The sequence below is a fragment of the Branchiostoma belcheri genome, unplaced genomic scaffold, assembly GCF_001625305.1.
Source record: "Branchiostoma belcheri isolate BF01 breed outbred unplaced genomic scaffold, Haploidv18h27 scaffold4, whole genome shotgun sequence".
Classification (NCBI taxonomy): Eukaryota; Metazoa; Chordata; class Leptocardii; order Amphioxiformes; family Branchiostomatidae; genus Branchiostoma; species Branchiostoma belcheri.
Window position 1 is genome coordinate 4,537,295 of NW_017804020.1, and position 22,765 is coordinate 4,560,059.

At 41.4% G+C, this 22,765-nt stretch overlaps 2 protein-coding genes across 3 annotated transcripts in view; both read left to right on the forward strand.

Annotated features, from left to right (window-relative positions):
* The first annotated feature begins 922 nt into the window (after window positions 1-922).
* LOC109476945 lies at window positions 923-7,392 on the forward strand. Its single transcript, XM_019777963.1, has 11 exons — window positions 923-953; window positions 1,268-1,307; window positions 1,629-1,773; window positions 1,878-2,040; window positions 2,505-2,676; window positions 2,963-3,198; window positions 3,614-3,689; window positions 3,838-4,412; window positions 4,688-4,726; window positions 5,094-5,163; window positions 6,306-7,392. The coding sequence occupies exons 1-11, from the start codon at window positions 931-933 to the stop codon at window positions 7,248-7,250; spliced, it is 2,484 nt and encodes an 827-aa protein (XP_019633522.1). The 5' UTR covers window positions 923-930; the 3' UTR covers window positions 7,251-7,392.
* A 4,598-nt stretch (window positions 7,393-11,990) lies between these two features.
* Window positions 11,991-22,765, forward strand: part of LOC109477438 (proton myo-inositol cotransporter-like) — a 20,264-nt gene continuing 9,489 nt past the window's right edge. Inside the window, exons 1-3 of one of the 2 annotated variants that reach the window (XM_019778710.1) lie at window positions 11,991-12,580; window positions 15,748-15,907; window positions 20,747-20,958. In XM_019778710.1, coding sequence (XP_019634269.1) covers window positions 12,115-12,580; window positions 15,748-15,907; window positions 20,747-20,958 — 838 coding nt within the window. In that variant the 5' untranslated portion in view covers window positions 11,991-12,114. The remainder of the gene's footprint in view (window positions 12,581-15,747; window positions 15,908-20,746; window positions 20,959-22,765) is intronic. The other variant, XM_019778709.1, reaches the window with a different exon arrangement.

Sequence of the window (22,765 nt, forward strand, 5' to 3'; positions counted from 1 at the left end):
GGGCTTCTCTTGCTTGCAGTCTTTTACATTAGCCCTAACAACAGTCGCGGAGCGGTGCATAGGGCCAAATGAACAAACATGCGTTTTACCGTGCCGGAACACTTTGAGACCGAAGTTTGCACGTCCCCAGATTCCTAACAGCCTTACCTAACGTGCCGGGGTGTTTTGCGCGTCAACCGGCCCCTGCGCGACTCGTACCGCCACTATTTGCGATCGCTCCCCATGTATTCATAAGCCGAGTGGCCGCCATCTTGGTCAGCAGCGCGCCGAATCAGCTACTTGCAAATGCGCCACTACTTTTCTGATCCGTAGAAATAGCTTATCTGAAAAGTAGCGGCAAATTTGCAGGCGGCCGATTCCAATCAAAAATGGCGGCCAACTGTTATGTTTTACATGGGGAGCGATCGCAAATAGTGGCGGTACGAGTCGCGCAGGGGCCGGTTGACGCGCAAAACACCCCGGCACGTTAGGTAAGGCTGTTAGGAATCTGGGGACGTGCAAACTTCGGTCTCAAAGTGTTCCGGCACGGTAAAACGCATGTTTGTTCATTTGGCCCTATGCACCGCTCCGCGACTGTTGTTAGGGCTAAATGTAAAAGACTGCAAGCAAGAGAAGCCCTGCAACAGTCGCCGCGGCTAGGTTTACTAATATTGGTTACGACACTGTAACCAGCCATGGTTAGAAAACTCCATGTCCAAGTTTCACTTAGAAAACCCCAATGAGTTGGTGTTATAGAGTAGACTATAGTAAATGTCTTCACCCATGTAGGAAGATCTCTTCCAGTTGCGGGTCGGTCAATGTCTGTCCTTGGTGCTGAATTGATAATCGGCCCGAACTGGAAAAGAGCTTCTCGCGACGTTAATGGTGAAATGGCTTCTTACATAGTTACAGTTGTATCCGATTTTACTTCTTCAGGGCATTCTCTACACCATGAACTGGGTCGGCGGAGCAAGGTACTGCATTCTTCTTCAGACTCTTTGGCACATTGTAATTATTTTGTTACCTTTGATTGTTTGGGCCAGAGATGAACATGATAGTAGTTCAGAATTTTTTGTTTTCATTTGAAATAAACGTTGTTTGATTGTCTTAAATGTTTTTATGCAAAGGTATCTTGTTATAACATAATAATTCTTGTTTTATTTGAAATAAACGTTATGTTTGATAGTCTTAAAAGTTTTCATGTAAAGGTCTCTTGTTATAACTTATAATAATGAAGACATAGTCTAGTTGACATTGTATAAACAAAACACTGCTTTTTCAACTCTAGGAGCCGACTTCGAATGAAGTATGAAAAGAAACAACAGAAGGTAAGAATACTAAAGAATATATCCAATATTATGTTCACATTAACGTTACATTGCTTCATCATGATGTACAAACCAAACATATGACTACCATAATCACAAATTAATTATGGTGATAGCAATTGCAACTTGTAAGTTACATGTATAGTTTATTATAAATATTTGACACGTTAGTTGTTTTCAGATATGTTGTTTTCACTAGAGTGTACACAGTCCTTTCTTGTGCTTATGTGTACTGAGGTTTTGTTTTTCACTGAGTCTGTAGTTATTTGACTACAGGGGAGTCAAAGGCTCATGACCAAACACTTTTCCCTGCATGCCTAGGATTACTTTGAGAGAAAGAGGTACAGCAGACAGGTGAGGACAGTCAGACCACAGTCCCCCGGTGCCACACACAGGAAAGGGGGAATCAGTCAGGACCTGCTGTATCTACACACTCTTAACACAGCTCACAGCATGGACAAGAAAGGTTGGTCTGTTTCTTGTTAGCACTTGTTAATGTGGTTGAGGATAGCCATAGGAATCAATTAGTGAGCATTAATTTACAAGTATATTTCTTACATATCCCCACAGGTTCTTTGAGTGACCCCTCGTCCAGGCAGGTGAACAAGGTAGACCTGAGCAAAGTTAACTGTGCCTTCCCCATGAGGAGACAGGAGGACTTGGAGCTGCCCAACATGTCTCCTGACTACAGCAAAACTCCATCACTTCTGCAGCTGGCAGATCCTACTGACAGGTAAGGAAAAGTTTGATTTGCTCTTCAAAATTTGATGATTTGACACAACACTAACCATAAAGCCTCACAGTCATTTTCTTGGTTGTTGTATTTGACCAAACAAATTTGACCTGATACCGGTAATTAATAGTTCCTCTGTAGAATTCTTGGAGTGTGTGAAAAAGTGTGAAAGGACATGCTAAACTTGTGTTATGGTGGGATATTTTTCAAGATGTGTTCACTTCCAGAGTTTGGGAACATTTATCACGTATACATATATTCTTAGAGTTTTCTGAAGTTTAGCAACTTCAGAAAAAATACAAGCAACATTGCATATTCAGAGGTACAAGCAACATATTCTTAGCTACCTGTCTAAGTTGCAGCAGTTTATGTCAATCTAACTTTAATGGCTAAACGAAAATACTCAACTTTAAATGTCAGGTTGATGTATTTGGGTTCCACATTTCATTCATTTGTTTATACAGTAAGCCCCCTTGCCAACACTACATGTCCTATGATGACTGGCTAACTAGCAGCAGTGGAAAAATGAGAAATGACACACCAGACAGTGCAGTGCCCCTAGGTCTGTTTGATCAGAGTACACGACTGTCTGCAGTGGCACCACACACATCTAACAGCGGGGTACAAAGTCTCGGGGTAGGCATCAGCTTGTAACTTTGCTAAGTAGTTCCTGTTTTTAGTGGCATTGGCTTTGTTATGTTGGATGTGTAATTCTTTGATGAAGAGAATGGACTAATCTATTAGAGTAATTTTAGGTTTGTTTTTCAATAAGGCTTGGAGTAAGGCAGCACAGTAATTACCAGCTACATGCTTCTAGCTTCAAAGTGCACTTTCAAAGCACACAAATAGAGCTAAACACCATTCAACAGTTTGCAAATTACTAGATGCAGTTCAGATGAAGATTTGATATCTTTGTCCTCAGACCCCCTTTGTGCCCTACACCACCCCTGGCCCTAAGGCATACTACAAGGACCCCTTCAGGAAGTTTGCATCTTCCTCAAGTCTGGTGAAGTTTGAGGAGGGTACTCACACCCCTGATCCACAGCATGGCCATGACTTTGAGCCTGCAGTTCCGGGTATTGTGAATCCACCACGTACACCAGGCTCCTCTCACAAGAGGAGGAAACTGGCCAGGATACCTTCTTCAGGTCGCAGCGTGTAAGAACTTATTTGTACACATTGGTAGGGATGTTGTCATGCACTTTGTTGTAGGAAAGGGTAGACCAGTGACTGACTTTATCTTGGACACTTAATGTGAGACAATGAATTTGAGACAAACTCTATCTGTATTATGCATCACACAGTATGTACAAGATGAAGCAAGCAGTTAAGCTGGACATGATGCAAGCTAGGAATCCAGACAACATTAACCAGAAAATGTACATACTGTAGTTGACTAGCCTGGGTGCCATCCTCCGTAGTTTCTGCCAGCTCCCTTATGCCAGTGACATTAGGGAGCGGGCAGAAACTATGGAGGATGGCACCCAGGCTACATAGTTGACATCATGTAAAAATTTTTTTGTCAGGTATTTGTTCCTTCCTTGCTGATCTGAATTGTCTTGTTTCTTTGCAGAAGAACACCTTCTACCTTCAGCTCCAGCAGTCAGAGCAGTTTCGAGTCACCTGTAAAGGGAGGCACACAGGATAAAGTAGTAACAAATCATGTCAGTTCCATCATTTTATTCTTTACTTCATAGTATTGTCTTATTGTTTATTTCATTGTGGAATGACTACTGCTCATAGCCACGGTGGATAATGGAGATTGCAGCTAACAGAATTTATTTCTTCCTCACCTAGAACCATAAGGAGGAACACCGTCCCATTCTCCTTCAGAAGAGTGCACAAAGCCAGAGACCTTCTCTTCACAACTGGCTAAGTTCCATCTCTCGAGACACAGAAAAGTCTGGCAGCCATCCCAACAATACTACTCCTTCAACTACTGATGAAGAGATCCTCCCTGCTGAGAAAAGGAGGAAGCTGGATTTTGGAGAGGCCTGCAGTACAGATGATAGTCAGCAGAGGGCAGCTGTGATATGTAGTGATAACCAAGCTCAACCTGAGGCTGAGAGAGACCTCAAGTTAAACCCCTGGAATGCAGTGTATAGAGAAGGAACAACAGATGAAAGGTTTAGCATAAACGTAAAGCCAGAATCACCAGCAACTCTGAAGCAAAACACTTACCAAACAACTGAAAACCCATTCTGCCAAAAAGGATACCAGGCAACCCTGCAAAACTTGATGAGCATGCCATTAACATGGGCAAACCAACAGCCAACTGGAAGCAAACAAAAGAAAGAGAGCACAGCCGTTGCAGAAGAGGCCCTCTATGCTTCCACACAACAGTTTGTGCCAGGTTCAGCACCAAGGACAGATACCGTTTTTAGACTGAAACATTTGTGCATGGTTGACCAGTTCTGGTAGCAGAATCATACCAGGAAGTAACTGCTGAAAGTAGTATTCCTACCCTTTCTGATATGGGTGGATTGCTGTATTCTAGATACTTTTACGTAACAAGAGCTCCAGCTTGGATTAGGTCTTATTCTAATAGTGTTAACATTTCCTCTTTTAGTTAAATTTATCAATTTCAAAACTTTCCTTACACAGGAAATTAAAGCATCTTCCTTTCTTATTTTGACTTTGATACAGGGGAAGTATTGAACACCCCAACTAAGGAAATTAACCAAAGGTATGAAAATGAGATACATCCTTGTGTTGGTTCTACATTACTGTTAATGTTACCATATTTTACCATTGCACTGAACATAATCATTTTTTAATGTACTAAGAGCTGAACTCTTGTTCCTCACATACAGGGCAGGTCATGAAGACATACACACAAATCAGAATGAGGTTTGTGAATGTATCAACCTTTCATACAGAAATGTCAATCAAGTTGTCCAAATTTCATTTTCATACAGATTTTCATTCACTTGTTGATTAGGAAGTAGAATTTCAAAATTTTTATCTCTATTTTTTAGTTGACCTTACAAAAGTCACTGTACTTTTTGTTGCATGAATAAAGCTTCTCTGATATTTTATGTAACCCATAGAAGGTCTCCACACCACACATACGGGACCCATTTTCCCCTCTATCAAGTCAGGGATCCCTCTGCCTCTCATCAGGTAAACCAACAGTTATCTTAATTCTTTATTTTTGATGTTGAAAAGAAATACTGGACCATGCAGCTTGCACATTTTACTTGTTACATATGACCAACTGTAGCTATGTTCATTTCTTATAAGAAAACTGAAAAGTTAGCTCCTAGGTCATGTACATGTAGGTTTAAAATCAGTTTTCATGTAAGTTGCCTACTACATTAGAATGTGAACTTGAGCATTTGTATAAAACACAGACAATAACTAGTCATAGTTCTTAATGTAGGCTATTTGTCAGGTAATGTCTGAAAGAAGCTCTCAACTAGTAATTACACAATATCAATGAGTAATCTACATTTATATTCATCTGTCCATCAGGTGTAGAATCTCTGTCATCCTTGGATTTATCAGAAACTTCAGAAGAACACGAGGTCAACCTCAGTCAGGAAGAGGTAGGAAGTTCCCAGCCAAGGTATCCTAACTCATAGACTAGATCAAACATAACATGAGTAGGGCTACTCATCAGATTTGGAGATCTAGCTCACCAATACATTTGCACAGATGATATACTATTTGCTTCAGTTATAGCTGAAGTGCTTTGGGTTTGATCCATTCCTGTGCTTTCACCACACATACTATATCTAATCAAAAGTCGCATTGCAGGAAAATCTGATGATTTGAAAGGTTGATGTAGCCTTTTATCAATATGTTGAGAACTGAAAATAACCCCTCAGGCCACACCAATTTAATTTGTTGGTTCTCCGATTTTTTCAGAAAAAATATGAAGCGACAGGGCGAAAAAAAATAAAATAAAAACAAGTCTAGGCATCCTATTATAGGCTTAAATGCTATGAAATGAGCCATGAAGTCAACACAAAAGGCTGGGTTAAAATTTAAACATTGAATTTTGACCTTTTAATCAAACCACTGCAATGATAGATGGGAAAACTGGGACAACTAGGAAGAAAAGGACTTTCCTCAATTGTTTGGGGCAAAACATGAGCATTTTTCAGTTGATTCAGGACCAGAATCAATTTTTTTTTGCAAATCAGAAAAAATGAAGAGGCGAATCCGAGAACCAACAAATTAAATTGGTGTGGCCTCAATTGTAAAATACAGAAGACCTTGTGCTAAAAATGTCTTAAAACTGTTTTTCTGCTATTTCACAGTTGCAGACCCTAGAAGAAGGTCTCACTGAACCGCAAAGCACATTGACGGGCGTGACAAAAACAGCCATGGGCCCTGATGCAGACACGTCAGGGGTAGAGAGAGATGTGTCAGACTGCCTCCAGCTGATTCTCACACTTGTGGAGTGTGAAGATTTCAACACTACCCCAGAGGTCAAACATCAAGATGGTCCAGTCATACGTCCAATGACCACTCCAAGGCAGATTCCAGACCAGTTTGGAGCAAATGCGTTGGTTGGTTCAAAAGATACTTCTGAGGTTGAGTCAGTGTTTTGCCCAGGTTCCACAGATGAGATAGGACGTTTTCTAGAGGGTGAAGTGCTAGTAAAGGAAGTCATTGACAGTATTATCAAAGATGCTCTTGATATGAAAATGCTCAATAAAGAGAAGCAATATAAGACTTCACATAGGGAGGAAACAAGTGAAAGACAAGGGCTCAATGCTGAAGAGCAAGACACTCTGAAAACTGATGGACATCTTTCACATGAATCAGGACAGTTTGGCACAGAAATCAGGGAGGAGAAAACTCAAAAGTACCAGCAAATGCAAACTGTCACCAAGACAGAGGACACAGGAACACAGACTGAGGATACAACAGATAATTCTCATAAATCTGAGATGATGGTTTCCGGAGAGAATGAGCAAGACACCTGTGGTTCTCTTGGCAAAATCTCCTTGTGGTCTGACAAGTCAACACAAACCAGAGATCAAGAGGGCTCTGTTCTGGAAGAAGAAAGTGGCTTTGAAGTTGAGGAATGTGAACTGAGGGCGAGGGCAGTGCTGGAGAAGGTAAAGGGATTACCAGAACCCTGCAGGAGAGAGAAACGACTACTAATGATGCTGAATGACATGGAAGAGCTGATTGTGAAGCTTGAGAGTGCTCACATCCTACAGTCTTTGAAAGAGGGAACTTCAGCCTCAAATTGATCAAGAAGTCATCTCATTTCCTAGACTCGGTTTCCCAACTTTTATAATACATCGCTACCATACATACACAGAAAGCTCACTAACTTATCTCCAACTGGGGGGATAAACTAAACATGATACATATTGCAAATAGAAAAGCAAGTAACAGTCTTTTAAAGAAAGGACACTTCTGCCTGACTACACAGGATTTGCCTTATTTAGCCAAATTTCTTTCATAAACATTCAAATAGCCTGTAACCAACTGGGGATGTGCACTTTCATAAAATCTGTAACAAACTACCCGAAAAGCTACAGCATGAGATTTGTTTAACCTGGACCATCTCACCTAAAACAAGTAATCTCTGGAGTTATTATAATGCTACAAAACATGTACTTTACTTATGTTCCTTGTTGTTATGTTAGAATAGACAACAAATAACAGTTACAACTTTCATAGCAGAACACTTTTTAGCTAAATATAGAAAGAAAATGTAGTATTTAGAAATAAGTAAACATTGTGCTATTTTAGCTTGTTGGCCAAACCTGACAAGTTCTATCACAGAACTATTTATCTTAGTTTTTGAATTGAGTGTTCTATTTGTGTCAAAGATTTTCTAAGATGTAGAGTCTAGATTGAAACCAATAGAATTTCTTGCTGATATTATGACATGTAGAAACTAGACCTATTTAATATAGTTTGTTCATTTTTATCATGTGTTCATACACATCGCGCCGCTTTGAAATAAACGGTGATATATAGTGGCATTCACATATTTTCTGGTATACTATTCACCAAACAACCGTCAGAGAATATATCAAAATGTAAAGTATTTCTGAAGCGATTGGTTTTCCTATCCATGTAAGACTTGTATCTGTGTCGGTCAAACTGTAAGCCTGTACTCCTCGGCTTTACATGCGAGGCTGCCGTATCTGATCGCCGTTATACAGCGGAGAAATACGGAGCGGGAACAGCATTCACACTTGTTAAACCCCAGAGGACGGCTTATTTATCACACACGTCTACCGGTGCATAGATGCGAGCGGAACCGATTTTTTATGACGCCCCCGGGCCGTGTATATGTGCCTCTGTTGGTTCGGCGCGATTCACACATGGGGAAACTTATCATGTCGGCACCTACAAGTCGCGACGCCAAATCCTACTTGAGACTGCCTTTGAATTCGAAGCATTCAGGGCGCGCACATTCAAGCCAGGATTCTTCAGAATAGTTTCTGATAATTAAGTGACATTTGGCGTAAGAAGTCGGATTGGAAGTTGGCAAAAGGTCGAAAAGTAAGATTTAGAGTATAGTGGCGATTTTAACGGGTTCTGAAGTCATGGGTGCCCGAGTCACTGGTGCGCTTTACGCATTTGCAAGCTCTTCCTTATCTCATTATTTTCTACAACCAGAACGTCACCTCGGGAAGTATCATGCAGAATACTGGTAGAGTCTCGTGGACAACACGCATAGAAGAAATCCGGTATATTGCCTGAAGCTACATACATTTGTATATTGTACAGTAGGGAGATCCTTTCCTGCCAGGCTCAGTCCTACGCAGTTCATTCTGAAGCTTAACAATTTGTAGCCTCCTGAATCAGTTTGGTCTGAGCTGTACGTCAAGCTTATCCGTGCGCGCGATGGTATAAGCTATCAGTATGTTGATCTTTGCTTACATGTCCTCAAGGGCTGAATATGAGTTGAGTATTAAGTATATAAATCACCTGTATAGCCAGTTTACGAATGAGATGTTCACAGTAGTGTAGTTTTAATAGTCAAAGTTTAGTCAAACTTTATTGCACAATGATTGCATCAGTGTAGTTTAAAGGAGTAGCACGTTTCCATAAGGAATTTGGACGACATTTAGGGCGACCGAAATGTGCTTGCGGTACAGAGTGGCACAAAATCCCTGTGAGTGTCAGTGTTAAACATTCGTGCTGGGGAGGACATAAAATCGGCTTCGACACATGTTCTGGTAAAAGGTGTTCAGCTTTGATACGCCCGTCTCTGTTTCATGCATGCACGCTGCAGGCCCCGTGCTTTACTCGTCCCGGCACGATTATCGTAGTCTAGGCCGGTAGGAATGCGCCCTTTAAGGCGCGGTCACATTTCCCAACCGGGCGCCCGGCCGGTCAGTCGTATGGAAGTAAAATTATGATATAAGACAGCAAAACTAAAAAAAAAGTTGTAGAAAATTAACCATGAGCACACACCACTCACACACTCTTAACACAAATTGTTCATTTTTCGTTCACGCAAACAACCCGGCCGGACCCCGGCTTAGAAATGTGACCGTGCCTTAAGGATGGAACTTCAACCTAACTTCATCACGTTTGTAGCAGCCATTCCACTGGTCGTACGCGTGTGAATTATCCGTATGAGTACGCGTGGCCCTTTCGTAAATGAGATGATACATACGTCTTATTATACTATATATACCTACGTGTGTCGCAACGCGCCACATGGCTTGAAACGTCCATTGTTAAAGCGAACTAAATTTAGTCTCGAAGTAGGTCTGTGGCGTCCAGAAGATGACGTCCGTATAATCAAGTTTGTGTGGCCTTTAGAACTCTCGGGGTCTGGAAAAAGTTTGATAAGTACGGTTCCATTTGTGAACTTAAAGGGGTGTATAAGGTTGACCTTCATAGTTTGGTGTAGGTCACGGCGTAGTTTTGAAATGAGATTTCCATTTTCGAACGGTCGTACGTAGGAATATACGTTACAATTGTGCGAAAGAATTTGCAAATAGTGTAGGCCAAATTCCGTGGAAGACGAAATAAAATCATTTTACTTTCAATCTGTACTTTTTATAGCCAAGAAAGAAGTTGGCTGTTTGATAAAACCATCATAGTCTACCCTCCTACACGTTTAAAGAAAACTACCCGCGGGGGTACCCATCTCTTAACTTCCGAAAACTCACACGTTGCAGAAAAGGTGGAATCTTTCTAGTCAATCCCAGTACATTTAGTCCAGTAGATATTCCAAAACCTTTGCAGATAGCTTTGAGGTTCAATGTCCTGTCACTTAACTGTATTTTTTTCTTTCTCCATGTCTACGCTGTAGCAGGCCGAACTAATGAATAGAGTAGCATTATCTATATCATTATCTATATCTACACTGACAGTATCTATTCATACCCCCAATTTGTATCATAAGAGGCTGTACAGTCTAGCCGGCACTTCGTGTTTTGTATCTGCACTTTATCTATATCCCTTACCCGTACTGTTGCTTACTTTTGAGTACTTCATTCGTCCCTAGGCACAAAACACTTTTAAGAAAAAGCTAAAGATATGGCGCACTTAAGGGCTTCGCAGAGTATGGGGCGTCGAATGGACGCGTACGCGTGAAAAATTTGACTAATGCCCCCAGACAGTTCTCTCTGCCGTATCTAAGTCCAGTCACTTTCGATTTCAAAAGTCATTTCTTAGGTCCGTGAAGGCCAGAGTAACATGTGGAAAGCCCACTGTGTTGACTTTTCAGAATATACTCTTAACCTTTTACATACCAGTTTTACATGAAAGTAAAAACAACTCATCAGTGTAAAAACTGATCGTTGCACTCCAACACAAGTCACATGCGTCGCGTGACCGCCAGATGATGGCAAACTTAGAGCATGTTGGATGTTGGGGATAGTCGTGCAAAATTCAGCTGTCTTGTTAAGGAAAAGTCTGCCTTAGATCCTCGTCAGTAGTTGGTTTTGCCAGGTTGAATTGTACGGCAATAAAATTGTACGACGAATATAACCACCCGTATCATCACTCACTCAACTCACACACACACACACACACACACACACACACACACACACACACACACACACACACACACACACACACACACACACACACACACAACAAACAATATTAGCAAACCTCACGAATTTTCGATTGATCTCAATGCGTTCATCAGGTTCAAATTCCTTTGGATATGTACCCATGGCCATGCGGACACTTAAAGTCAGGACAAATAAAGTTGCATCAATTCTGATATACTTTAGCTGCCTAGCCTGGGTACCATCCGGATTTTGCTCCGCTACGCTCGAAAAAAAGCGTAGCGGAGCAAAATCCCGATGGTACCTAGGCCAGTAGCTGTCCGGATGCATTTACATTTGACTTTCAACTCCGACCGCAACTATCCTTACAGAGTCCAGGTCATCTGTGTTACTACCCAATGCTTGCAGATGTCATAGGCTATCGGGGAAGCCGTACCTCTTCCGTTTGCAATTGGCGATGATTGACACAGCAACCGCCTACACGACTAAAATAGCCGGGCGGACGGGCACGGTTAGGACAGCGTGCGTCATTGGTGACGTACTGTCTACATCAAGCAACGTTGTACGGAATAGATTTTCATCATTTTTTTTCTGATCTACAAGGCTTGCATAGTGCTCCGTTCTGCATGATGCGTGTGTTATATAGTGTTCTTTATGTATTAAGATGTAGAGTACATGTATATTAAACATACATATGAAGGGACGATTATCTGAGGTCCCAAGTTGAAAGATATAAGCGTTCAACCTTAAGTTATTAATGACACTGATATACGTACATTTATCACTAATGTAGCTAATGTAGATCTAAAAGAAACCAGACCTATATCAGATTCACATCTTGATAGTAAATGCTACCCAGGATGTACATGGAAAAGTCACCAAGCGTCACCTCGATAGAGGATACATTTGATAAGTTGTCATGAGACAAACACTTGTTACTCTCGACGTGAAGCATTGTGGGATACCCGCACCACTGCGCAGGCATTGGTGCGCAGATATAGGAAGTCAACAACACACAGTGGCCAACATGGCGCAGTGGTAGGGCAGGTTTGCCGGTGGGACCACCGGAGTTTCACGGCTTCTTCCTGCTCCAATTTCTTCAGTTAAGAGTTTGCTCATGAGTCGAGAGCATAGTTTTGAGATGAAAGGTTCCTCCGCCAACTTCGCCATGGACCGGCCCGAGAACGACGAGCGGCAGCTCATCAACCAGTCGGCGGGCGACCGTAGCGGTGTGACCCGCCAGCCGGCCCGCAAGACTCCGCTGATCCTCTACGTGCTCACCCTGCTGGCGGCGATCGGCGGGTTCCTCTTCGGCTATGACACCGGGGTGGTGTCCGGGGCCATGATCCTGATCCGGGACGACTTCAAGCTGTCGACGGTGTGGCAGGAGGCGATCGTGAGCGTGACCATCGGCGCGGCGGCCCTCTTCGCGCTGCTGGGCGGGCTGCTGAACGACACGTTCGGCAGGAAACCCGTCATCCTGCTGGCCAGCTTCGTCTTCACGGCCGGGGCGGTGGTCATGGGCGCCGCGCAGTCTAAAGTACTGCTCCTCATCGGCAGAATCGTCGTGGGCATCGGGATAGGTAAGAGTCGTTTTCTTTATCTCTTAAAACTTTAAGTAAAAGTAATATGTTATTTTCACCTTGACAAAAAGCAATATAACGTTACGTTAACCTAATTTACTTGTGTTCCAGTTCACATCTTCTTCAATTTCAAGTGTTCAAAAACTCGTTCTCCGACACAAATCTTTGATTCACAGTGGCTGATTACCATCAGATATGGTACAAACTTCTTCATTAGATAGATTTCAACAAACACTGGAATTCGTCAGCCTATGTTTTGCCACCCCGAAAAGGGGGCGTGTCCCTTTTTGGTAAGTGAACCGACTCGGTGCCCAGCTAGCGTCATGTTACAAGTAGCCAAAGAAGCCTCTTACCGATGTGTCACAATTAAGCTAATTAACAGCAAACTAATCAAAAGCTTGTCCCTCATCGACCAGAATAGGTTGAGTGAGTAGGTGGGTAGTAGGTAATCAAAAACTTGTGTTGTACTAACTTGTAGTAGGACTAGGACTAGTAGGAGGGAACAATGTCTTTCATATAGTCCTGCAGAAAGTTTGATAAAGTTGCAAGCAAAAGTCCAACAGTTTGCAAAATTACTAAGGAAAGGGGGAACATGTGGAGCCTTGCAATCCCTCGCCATAAAATGACATGTACACACTTTAACACTGTCAGGAAACTGAGGTACAGATAAGAGGGTCTGCATGAGGGGTCCTGACAACGCTTTACACTAAATTCAGAAGGCCAATTATGCAAAATGTGGCCATCTGACTAAGAATTATGGGGATAAGGAAGCTTTTCCCTACAAAGTACAGTAAAACAAAATGTATTGCTTACACCGTATGGAAAAAGGGCATGCAGGCCCTCAGGTGAGACACTTTTAGCTTCATCATTAATCTATATAAGACAGCGATGCCCTTGGCAATTGGTAGCCAGATTGCCTGGGCATGATGCCAGTCACATGAAATTACAGCACTCTCTATCAGCCATCCTGACCGTCACCGGCCAAACTATCTTGATTTTATGGATGATGTCATTTGGAAGCTCCAAATCTAAAGAATAGAAGAGTGCAAAGGCGAAAAAATTGAATTGGTCCCCAAAAATGCACACAAAATTTTTTTCCTGTTCAAAATTCAAAGAATCAAGAAAGAACACAGTAAATGTATGTTTTAGTTCGATTGCAGTTTTGTTTGTAAAAAAAACTTGTCACATGTACTCTGACCAAAGTCTATCAGTCGCAAAGTCCACCAATAGCTTTAGGTGCCGCCATAATCTTTGAGTGGCCCAATTTCTTTCATGTCGTCGGCACGTTTGCCTCATTTTTTTCAGCATAGATTTTCCCCTTAGCCACAGTCCTAAACCCTCTGCATCCTTTTGTACTAATCATGGACAAAGATGACCATTGAACTCGATACAAATTTATCAATCTACAGTACTGCCCTCTGTGCATAAGGTTTGACTTTGATAAACGTAGTACATCACATATTGTAGATTCATCTATTTGTCATGACACATGTGGAGAAGTCACTGTGAAAATAATACTTTTTCATGATTAAGGTTCAAAATTGCTTAACTGGTTATTTGCAGTTTAAAACTGAATTTTAAACCAGTGTACAATCGTGTTCAAAAGCTAAATGTATACATTGAAAGTCAGCTTACACAGGTGTGAGATTAAGAGACTAATAGACAAACAGGTCACAAGCAATATAATGATCTCTCTAGGGCACAAGACACTTAAGTCCATACTGATTTAACAAACGAGTCAGATTTGTAGCTGCTGTGGGAATGTCATGAAGGATGTGGTCTCTGGTGGCTTCGTGGTATTTAATAGTTAATTAGTCCAGTGAGAAATTGTACTGACAGTGCGCTGCCTTGAGTACAGTTCCGCACACCCACGCACCATGCCCTACATGTGGATTAATCAGAAGCCCTTCATGTACCATCGTTTATCACGTTTAACTCTACATCAGCTTTACATTTGTACATCCCATCTAAAGGGACAGAAGCTGGATTCTCATTTTCACCTGAATGGAATGGGTGTTAAGTGCCTTCCTCAAGGGCACAACACTGGGACGTCCTGCTTGCAATTGGAACCCAGAACCTCTAGAGTCTAAGTCAATAGTACAACTACTACAATACCACCTTGCCACCATGCAGCCGGGAGTAGTTGAGCTTTTAACCTCCTGAGGAAGAAAGCCGACAAGTTGCCAAACCACAGCAGGCAGGAAAAGTGCTTGTTTTCAAAGAACTGTACCTTGATGACATTTACGACTTGATGGAACTATTCTCAGAGTTTCTGGACAGGCAATCTTTTATGCACTGTTGTGTTTTCTCATACATATATAGTGTCACACAGTCAACGATCTAGAGCCAAACTTTCTGATTGCCACAAGGTCCCTGATTGCCATCAATCATTTAGAATAATTTCCACCTGAAAATCTACCATGTTATACTGAACTGGGTGGTGTGTCCTGCAACCACTGGCCAATCCCTAAAAGTCGCACAGTAATTGAGGCCTGGTACCACCAGCTGTATTCTAGCCAAAAATGTTCTTTTGAGCTCAAAGACTCATTTGGCAAACTCTTTTCCTACTGTGTAACAGAGGCTTAAGAAACGTCCCGTCCCCAGCTGTAACTGAATTGGCTGTCAGATTGAATGGACTCGATTCTGTTCATCTCTTGCCAGATTCATCTCGTATTAGATTGTATACACTTGATAAGTCACAGAACTGGCTCTGTCATATGCATACTAATGAATCATTAGAGGAGACTGCCTTGAGATCTCATCTCTGAAGGCTGCACTGCTGGTGAATATCACCAATGTACATGCAAAGGTGATTCTAAATGCATGAATCAGTTACAAGTCACACGCTTTGGCTGCAATAATTTTATGTGTTGGTTCTCAGATTTGAAAAAAAAAGAAGAAAATAATGCTCAGCTACATTCCTGGAAAACCTCTTGAACCCTACGAAAAGAGCATTATTTTTATGACTTCTATTTTTTGTCATAATTCTTTACTTTTCAAAAACTTGAATCCAGAACCAACCCAGACCACACAATACCACATGATACTGATATAAAGAAACTAGAAGCATTTTAAAAGTTTTTCAGGTTCCAAAATAGACCCATACAAGATGATACATTATCCAAACTCACACTTTTTTCAAAAGCCCATGTGCCCTTCCTCCCCAGGTCTGGCCTCAATGACTGTCCCCATGTACATAGCGGAGGCAGCGCCACCAGAGATGCGTGGACGGCTCGTCACTATCAACAACATGTTCATCACGGGCGGGCAGTTTGTCGCCAGCGTCATTGACGGAGCGTTCAGCTACAACAAGCAGGACGGATGGAGGTCAGTTGTTAGGCTTTGACTGAGTACATGTAGCTGCGTGGGTTTTCCCCAGTTTTTTCTCCTGTGTAAGTGCACATGTATGTGTATGCGTGTGTGTGTGTGTGTGTATATATGTCTGTGTCAGTATGTGTGTGTCAAATTTTCCCTCAGAGACTGTATTCATGTTAATTTTTTGGTTCTTTGTAAATCTGAGAACCAAAAAAATCAATTGATGTGGCCTTATCCAGGTCAGAAGGAGCCCAGGGTCCATCCCGCACACATCACTTGGTACTACCTGTGTGCCGACTCTCATGTGGAGTTTGACTGATGACCAATTACCCCTAGTGGGGCTTAAGTAAGGTTAATAATGGTTGATTCTCCCATTGATGGAAGATGGAAGGGCTGTCCTCCCACGCAGTCTTCTAAAACCACTCAGGAGACTGCATCACTGAAACAATCCATACACATGCAGCCTAATGTATCACCAGGACTGGGGTCTTTCAATTTAAAGCATATTGGCAACTAATTATAAGCAGGCCTACTGCAGTTGTTGCATGTTGTGGTATGTAAATTGATGTACAAATGTACTAGTATGTTTGATCAGTTCTTCTTCTTATACCAAGCTTCAGGTTACAGATGAGATCTAAGACTAAATTGTAAAGGATTGTTTTACAGAAAATCTATCAACATCTCAATTCAGTATGAAACTCTTGTGGCTACCCAGTGACATCTGAAGGACAGACTGTCCATTTACATGTACATCATGTTATATTGAATCAGACATGTTTAGTTTTTCACTTTTCTGCATTTGCCTGTACGTTAGGAGATACCAAATCAACTTCTGCAATTTTCCCCCGCAAAGCGGAAGAAAACCATATGGCTTGAATCCCTCCTAGCATACCCATGCAGAAAATGAAGTCAGTTTTCCTGTGGCCTTAAGTTGATTTAAGACAGTCCCTCCATACTAATGTCTGTCTAACTTACTAGACGTACTTTCTAATGTCTGTCTTTTGTAAACTAGAATTAGAATTGCAAAGTCCCACCATGTAGCTCTGATGTAAATCCTTTCAACCTCATGCATGCCTAATCTTAAGGGCTTTTCCAGTTATCACCCTATGGAGAATATTTCTGTAGATACATATACTCTTCCATCACCTTACTTCGACTTTATGGACATTATGATCCCCCGCTTTTTATCATTGGTTCGATTTTCTATACTGGGAGAATCCCAGTTGCTCAACCTACAGAAAATCCCTACAGTCCTTGTGATGGAATGTTAAGCATATTCCACTGTTCATTGTGCTTGTCAAAAATAAGCTAGAAAAATTTATTCTGCATTTGTACAATGTATCTGTAACATGGTATACTGAACATACCATGGCCATCTGTCTCTGTCACAACATTTGGAATATTACCTCTTCATTGAACTTAAATCTTCAAGAGATCTCTTCATCTTTTGAAGCCCGTTTCACATTTCCCCCTTGAAGGCACTTGCTGACAAGACACATACATCATGTACATATACTGTCTTGATCTAACGGTAATTTCGCATGCCCTGACTGTATGACCATCTTGCATTCAAGTCTTATCTCTGTTCCTCCCTGTACCATTGCCAGTTTATTGCGCTGTATTGCCTTTTTCCTGGAAAGTGCCCACTGCCTGGAGGTCAGGCACTCCGTGTTATCTCAGCTGGATTTTCTTCATGCCATGTCGACCTTTCAAACCAGTATTCATCTCCTGCACAGACATTTGGTGTTTCTTTGTGTTTATCTGTGTTTTTTTGGTTGTGTGTCTGTATCATTCGAGTTACAGGAAGTGAAGGGGGAATGGTGTAACCACAGACTGACAGGAAGCTACTGTTTCACAGTAGTTGAAACAATTTGTGGTACAGTTAGTAATGCAAGGAGGTATTTAAAGCCCCCCAAAGGCAGCAGATGGCACCTGTCATGACTGAGATGTCTGTCCTGTAGCGTCACACATCCCTCCTCATTAAAACACAATCATTGACATCATGGGCTTAATTATCTGCCAGTCCCTGTCACATTTGGGCTACCAATAATCCTACCAGACATGCAGCCTGCAGCTATCAGGCACTTTCTACACCAAGGGAATTTCCAAAAGTAATTCGTTTTCTGAGGTGCTTCAGCAAACTAAAGGCATACAACATTCTTCTAACTTTATCCAAAGAAATATGAATAGGACAGATCTCTTGTACCCATCTGTCTGGCCCCCTTACATGTTTTAGGATAATCAAAGCTAAAGTGCTAAGTTTAGCTCCATCAGATGGCTCCTATCTCACTCCCATTAGCAAGCCAGCCGTGCCTCATCACTCTCCTATCATGATACAATTCTGTCAGCACTAGTCCATCCATTTCTGTCAGTAGTCTGGTAGCTTTTAACAAGTGGGACTCATTAAGCCCCCATTGTGAAGTACATTTTGTACATCTAGACTAATGTGTGGCCCACTGGGAAATGTAAGATTTAAGCTTGACTTGAAATGGTAATGGCACCTCTAATTTGTTTTATAATCTATGATCATGACTAGCTAGAAAAGACATGTTTTGTGGTGATATATATATATATACAGAATATTGGTTGGTTGTTTAATGCATTTTTTGTTTTAAAGCTAATCAGTCCTGTAGTTGGGGGAACGAAAGTTTCTTTATTGTGCCTGTGGGAAAACCAGTAACAGGGTTTTCAGTACCGAGGACAGCAATGATTAAGCACTCTCTCTGTCTTTAATTAAAGAATGCTGAGTTTGCTTTCAGAAATGAAGGCAAAAGCCCATGCTTACTGACATACTATTTTGATGTTTCAACATTGAGCAAATTGCTTTAGGCCACTGCAATTGATTTCTTTGATATTCTGAGATATTTTATTAAAAAAAGAGTAAAAATAAAGGGCTGGGAGGAAAACTTGCTGAATTAATCCACTCCCCAAAACTGTGTGTATCGGAGATTCCCTTGAGACTCTGTTCTCATATTGATTCAAGTTCAGCATGAGCCTTTCCAGATGGAGGCATGGCTTGAGGAAATTTTATTAATACCGATGAATAATATTCCATCATCTGCACCAGTGCATTTGGGGAATAGCTATGCCAGTTTCTTGGAAATGTGCAGGATGAAAAATTACGAAGTGTATATTGTCCTTTCATGACAAAGAAACTGATGCTGTAGTGACCATATCTTCCTTAAAACCACAAGAAAACTTTGCCAACCAAAAAGTTACAACCATTTCCCAGACGACCCACTCATCAGAATGTCCATAAAACAAGAGTGAAATTGCCACGGCCTTTACACTGCACATCTAGCCGTGCCTTGATGGATTGCGATGCCGTAGGAGATAATATGCGCTCCTCTGCAAAATTGCTCTCTGTCAGAATTGCTGACGTAGGTTGTACATGCACACAGAGCTTGCCTTGAGGGTGCAGATTCATCCAAGGCTCTCGTAATGCAGCCTTTACTTCAGAGATGTAGACTGAAGGCATTAAGTAGAGGTGTTGTGTTTCACTGATTAATACACAATGTCATTAATGTGCAGAAGTTTTAATGCTTGGGGCACTTCATAAGATCAATGCCTAAATACCTGGTAAAAAAATCCAAGTGTGCTTCCTGTCACACCCTGTGAGCTGGATGTGCAAAAGCTGAATGTGGGAGCCTGATGCATTATAAGTTCATTGAAGAACCAGACACACTTGTTGAGTTGGTGTCTACCCTGCTTTGCTAATGATGAGATCCAATACAGCCCCATCACATGCTCTCCCCCCATAACATTTCGGTAAATCTGGATTCATGTTTGCGGTGGTTTTATTGTTATGCCGACCCGTCTACCGTGAAATCATGATACCGCAAATATGAGTTTCCACTGTTTGACTACTAGTAGTGTACCACTGATTGTTGCAACTGCAAACCTTTAACTTTTAAAAGTAAAATCATGTAGAAGTCCCCACCAAAATATTCACACTGGCAGCTATGAAAATTAAGACCCATTAATATTTGCATCATTATTACTACCATCTCTTAATTTTTGGCTGACAAAGTTGTGAAATTTATTTTGCTGACGGGTTGTCAGGTCCTAGCCAAACAACAAAATTATTAAACAGCTTTAAATCACAGAATACAGATTGGATGGCGACCTCTGAAATGACCTTGAGCAGTCATGATGGCAAGCTTCCGTACTTTACTAATAATTGGATGATTTACTGCTGGAATCTCTGTGATGTTCCACGGGGAAATAGTCAGAAATTGACGCATGCTTCAGTCAGTCCCAGCACAGCGAGGCAGATGTCAGACTGTGTGCAGGGATTAACCTTCTCCCTCATACCTTATTAATGATTTTTAAGCTTCTTGTGTGTTTATCAAAATGTCTATTTTTTCTCACCATGAATGCTGTACATGTTGGGCCTGGTTGGTATACAGTTTATGGGTTTATTGTTTAGGCCAGGGAGAGTTTTAATTTACACAAGAACATGTACTTTTGTGTGCAGCTATGTTTGGTACATGCACCATCATGTTCAATTCAGTAAACCATTCTCATTCTTACATTACAGAATCTGATATACACAGCTCGGCCTGGTCAGTAGTTTAGTTCGATGGAATTCCTAACTCATATCTTTCTCCAAAAATCTTTTAAAAAATCACAGTTGTTTATGTTGCAGATACATGTTAGGCCTGGTTGATATTCCTCAAGATTATGGCACTCCTGACTCCAAAAATTAAAAAAAAAAACTTTCTCCACACTTATGTTACAGATACATGTTGGGCCTGGCAGGTGTTCCCTCCCTGGTACAGTTTGTGGCGTTCCTGACCTATGTATCTCTCCAGAAATTTATAAAAAAAAAACTCCTATGTTACATTACAGATACATGTTAGGCCTGGCTGGTGTTCCCTCCCTGGTACAGTTTGTGGGGTTCCTGTTCCTGCCAGAGAGCCCCCGCTGGCTGGTCCAGCACGGAGACAACCTGATGGCTAAGATGGTTCTGAAGAGGATGCGGGGCGTGGACAACGTGGATGAAGAGTTCGACCAGATCAAACAATCGTTTGAGGAGGAACAGAGGGAGAGAAAAGATTTAGGTGAGTTTTTTCTTGTATTGTAAATGTAAGAAGGCCTGCATGAGTGCTTAGTGATTACGAATTACACAAAATTATCGCTGCCGATTACGAATTATGTTGAAGTCTCAGACCTGATTATGACTTTACACTTTGCAGCTAATGTGCTACTACGAATTACGTTAATTTTGGGGGAGATGGCCTACAGGTTACGAAGACTAAATAGGCCTGATTACGCCTTATGAAAAAGGGCATGCAGGCCGTCATGTAATAGACTTTGTGCTTTGATGAAAAAAGTAACTCAACTTGCCATTAAGTTGGTAGAAGAGATTATTTTGATATTTACTAGAAGAGATTTGAAATGCAGTATTATTGAGTTACTTCTGCAAAGTAATAGCTTCAGGGGTCACTTTGCTGTGCTTTAGATTTCCCAAGGGAGTTAAGTATTGTTTCATGCTTGTCTGATTGATAGAAAAGATTTAGCCCAAAATTGCCTTCACTTGAGTTTTCGAATTTGGACATGCAAAAGATTTGCAATGCTGCATAAACTTACTTCAACAGTGCAATTTTAAAAATAACTTTTTGCTGTGATATTTTCATATGTTTTCTGTGACATTCGCTTGAATTTTTGTGTGTTCATTTGTTCTTTTCTTCTTTCTTTGTGACTGAAGTTCAGAGGAGTCTTTTGTCACCAGTGCGAGGACAAATGGGTTAGTCATGGTGTATATCACTGGTGGTTATTACCAGGGTCTTAAGGAATTGTAGCACAAATGGCTGAGAAGTTGATACACAGTATTTGCTGTATCAAGATACACCTGCTGATTCTCTCATTAGTTTTGATGGGTGAGCATCTTGACGACTGAGGCACCAGGCATGCTGTGCCAGTTCCGGCTTTTCCTGGCTGTTATTTTTACTCTCAAGTCACTCATTTGTTTTGTCAACATGTAGAATATAGTGATGTGTATTTTGTGGTGTTGGGAAGTTACAGTAGTTATTGGTGATGGGCCACTTTCCTGGTTGTTAGACGTTGTAAAGTAAAAAGTTAGCAAGAAGCTAAGAAGCATCTTAGCCTTTGTGAATAGTTTCATCAGGTTGGTAAGTTAAAGAGACTATTTTTTACACAACCAAGTGTTTTATTCACAGCAAACGTTTCGTTGGCTGTCCTCAGAGCAATTCTGACAGGTTCACATTGCACTGCAGCACAGGTGTTGCTGCTATAGATGCATTCCCAAACAAACAAAAGTACCAACATGTATATGCACTGCATGGTGTGTATCTTTCCGAACTACATGTACATGTACACATAACACATAAAATTTTTAATGGCTTTCTGAAACATATCTCAGAACAATATGTATTGTAGCCTTTTATCTGTACCTGTAAAACAGCACAAAATCCCTCACAAGTAACTTTGGGATGAATGGATGGATTTCATGGCCTGCAATATAATTCTACTTCCATGTTTGCCATTACTAGATGCCTATCACAGCTTGAAATGAGAGAGTCCCTCCTAACTTCAAATTGAGCTGCCAGTCAGAAAAATATTATCAACTTTCACTCTAGCAGTATTCAGTGTAATCCCGTGTTGTTATATGCAATCCTACCCAAGTATAGATGGGAAAAAAATCCGGGAAGCTGCAATTTTCCGGGAAAGTGATTTACCTGGCATCAGCAGGGGATCTGTGGAAATCGTTTTCTTGGAAAATTACAGGGTGGTGCTGAGCTTCAGCTGAGACATGATATCCTCTACCCTGGAAAGCCAGAGTACAAGCGGGTGGCGGCTGATTCCTTATCGGCCCGCCAAGCACATATGCCCCGAAACACGATCCAG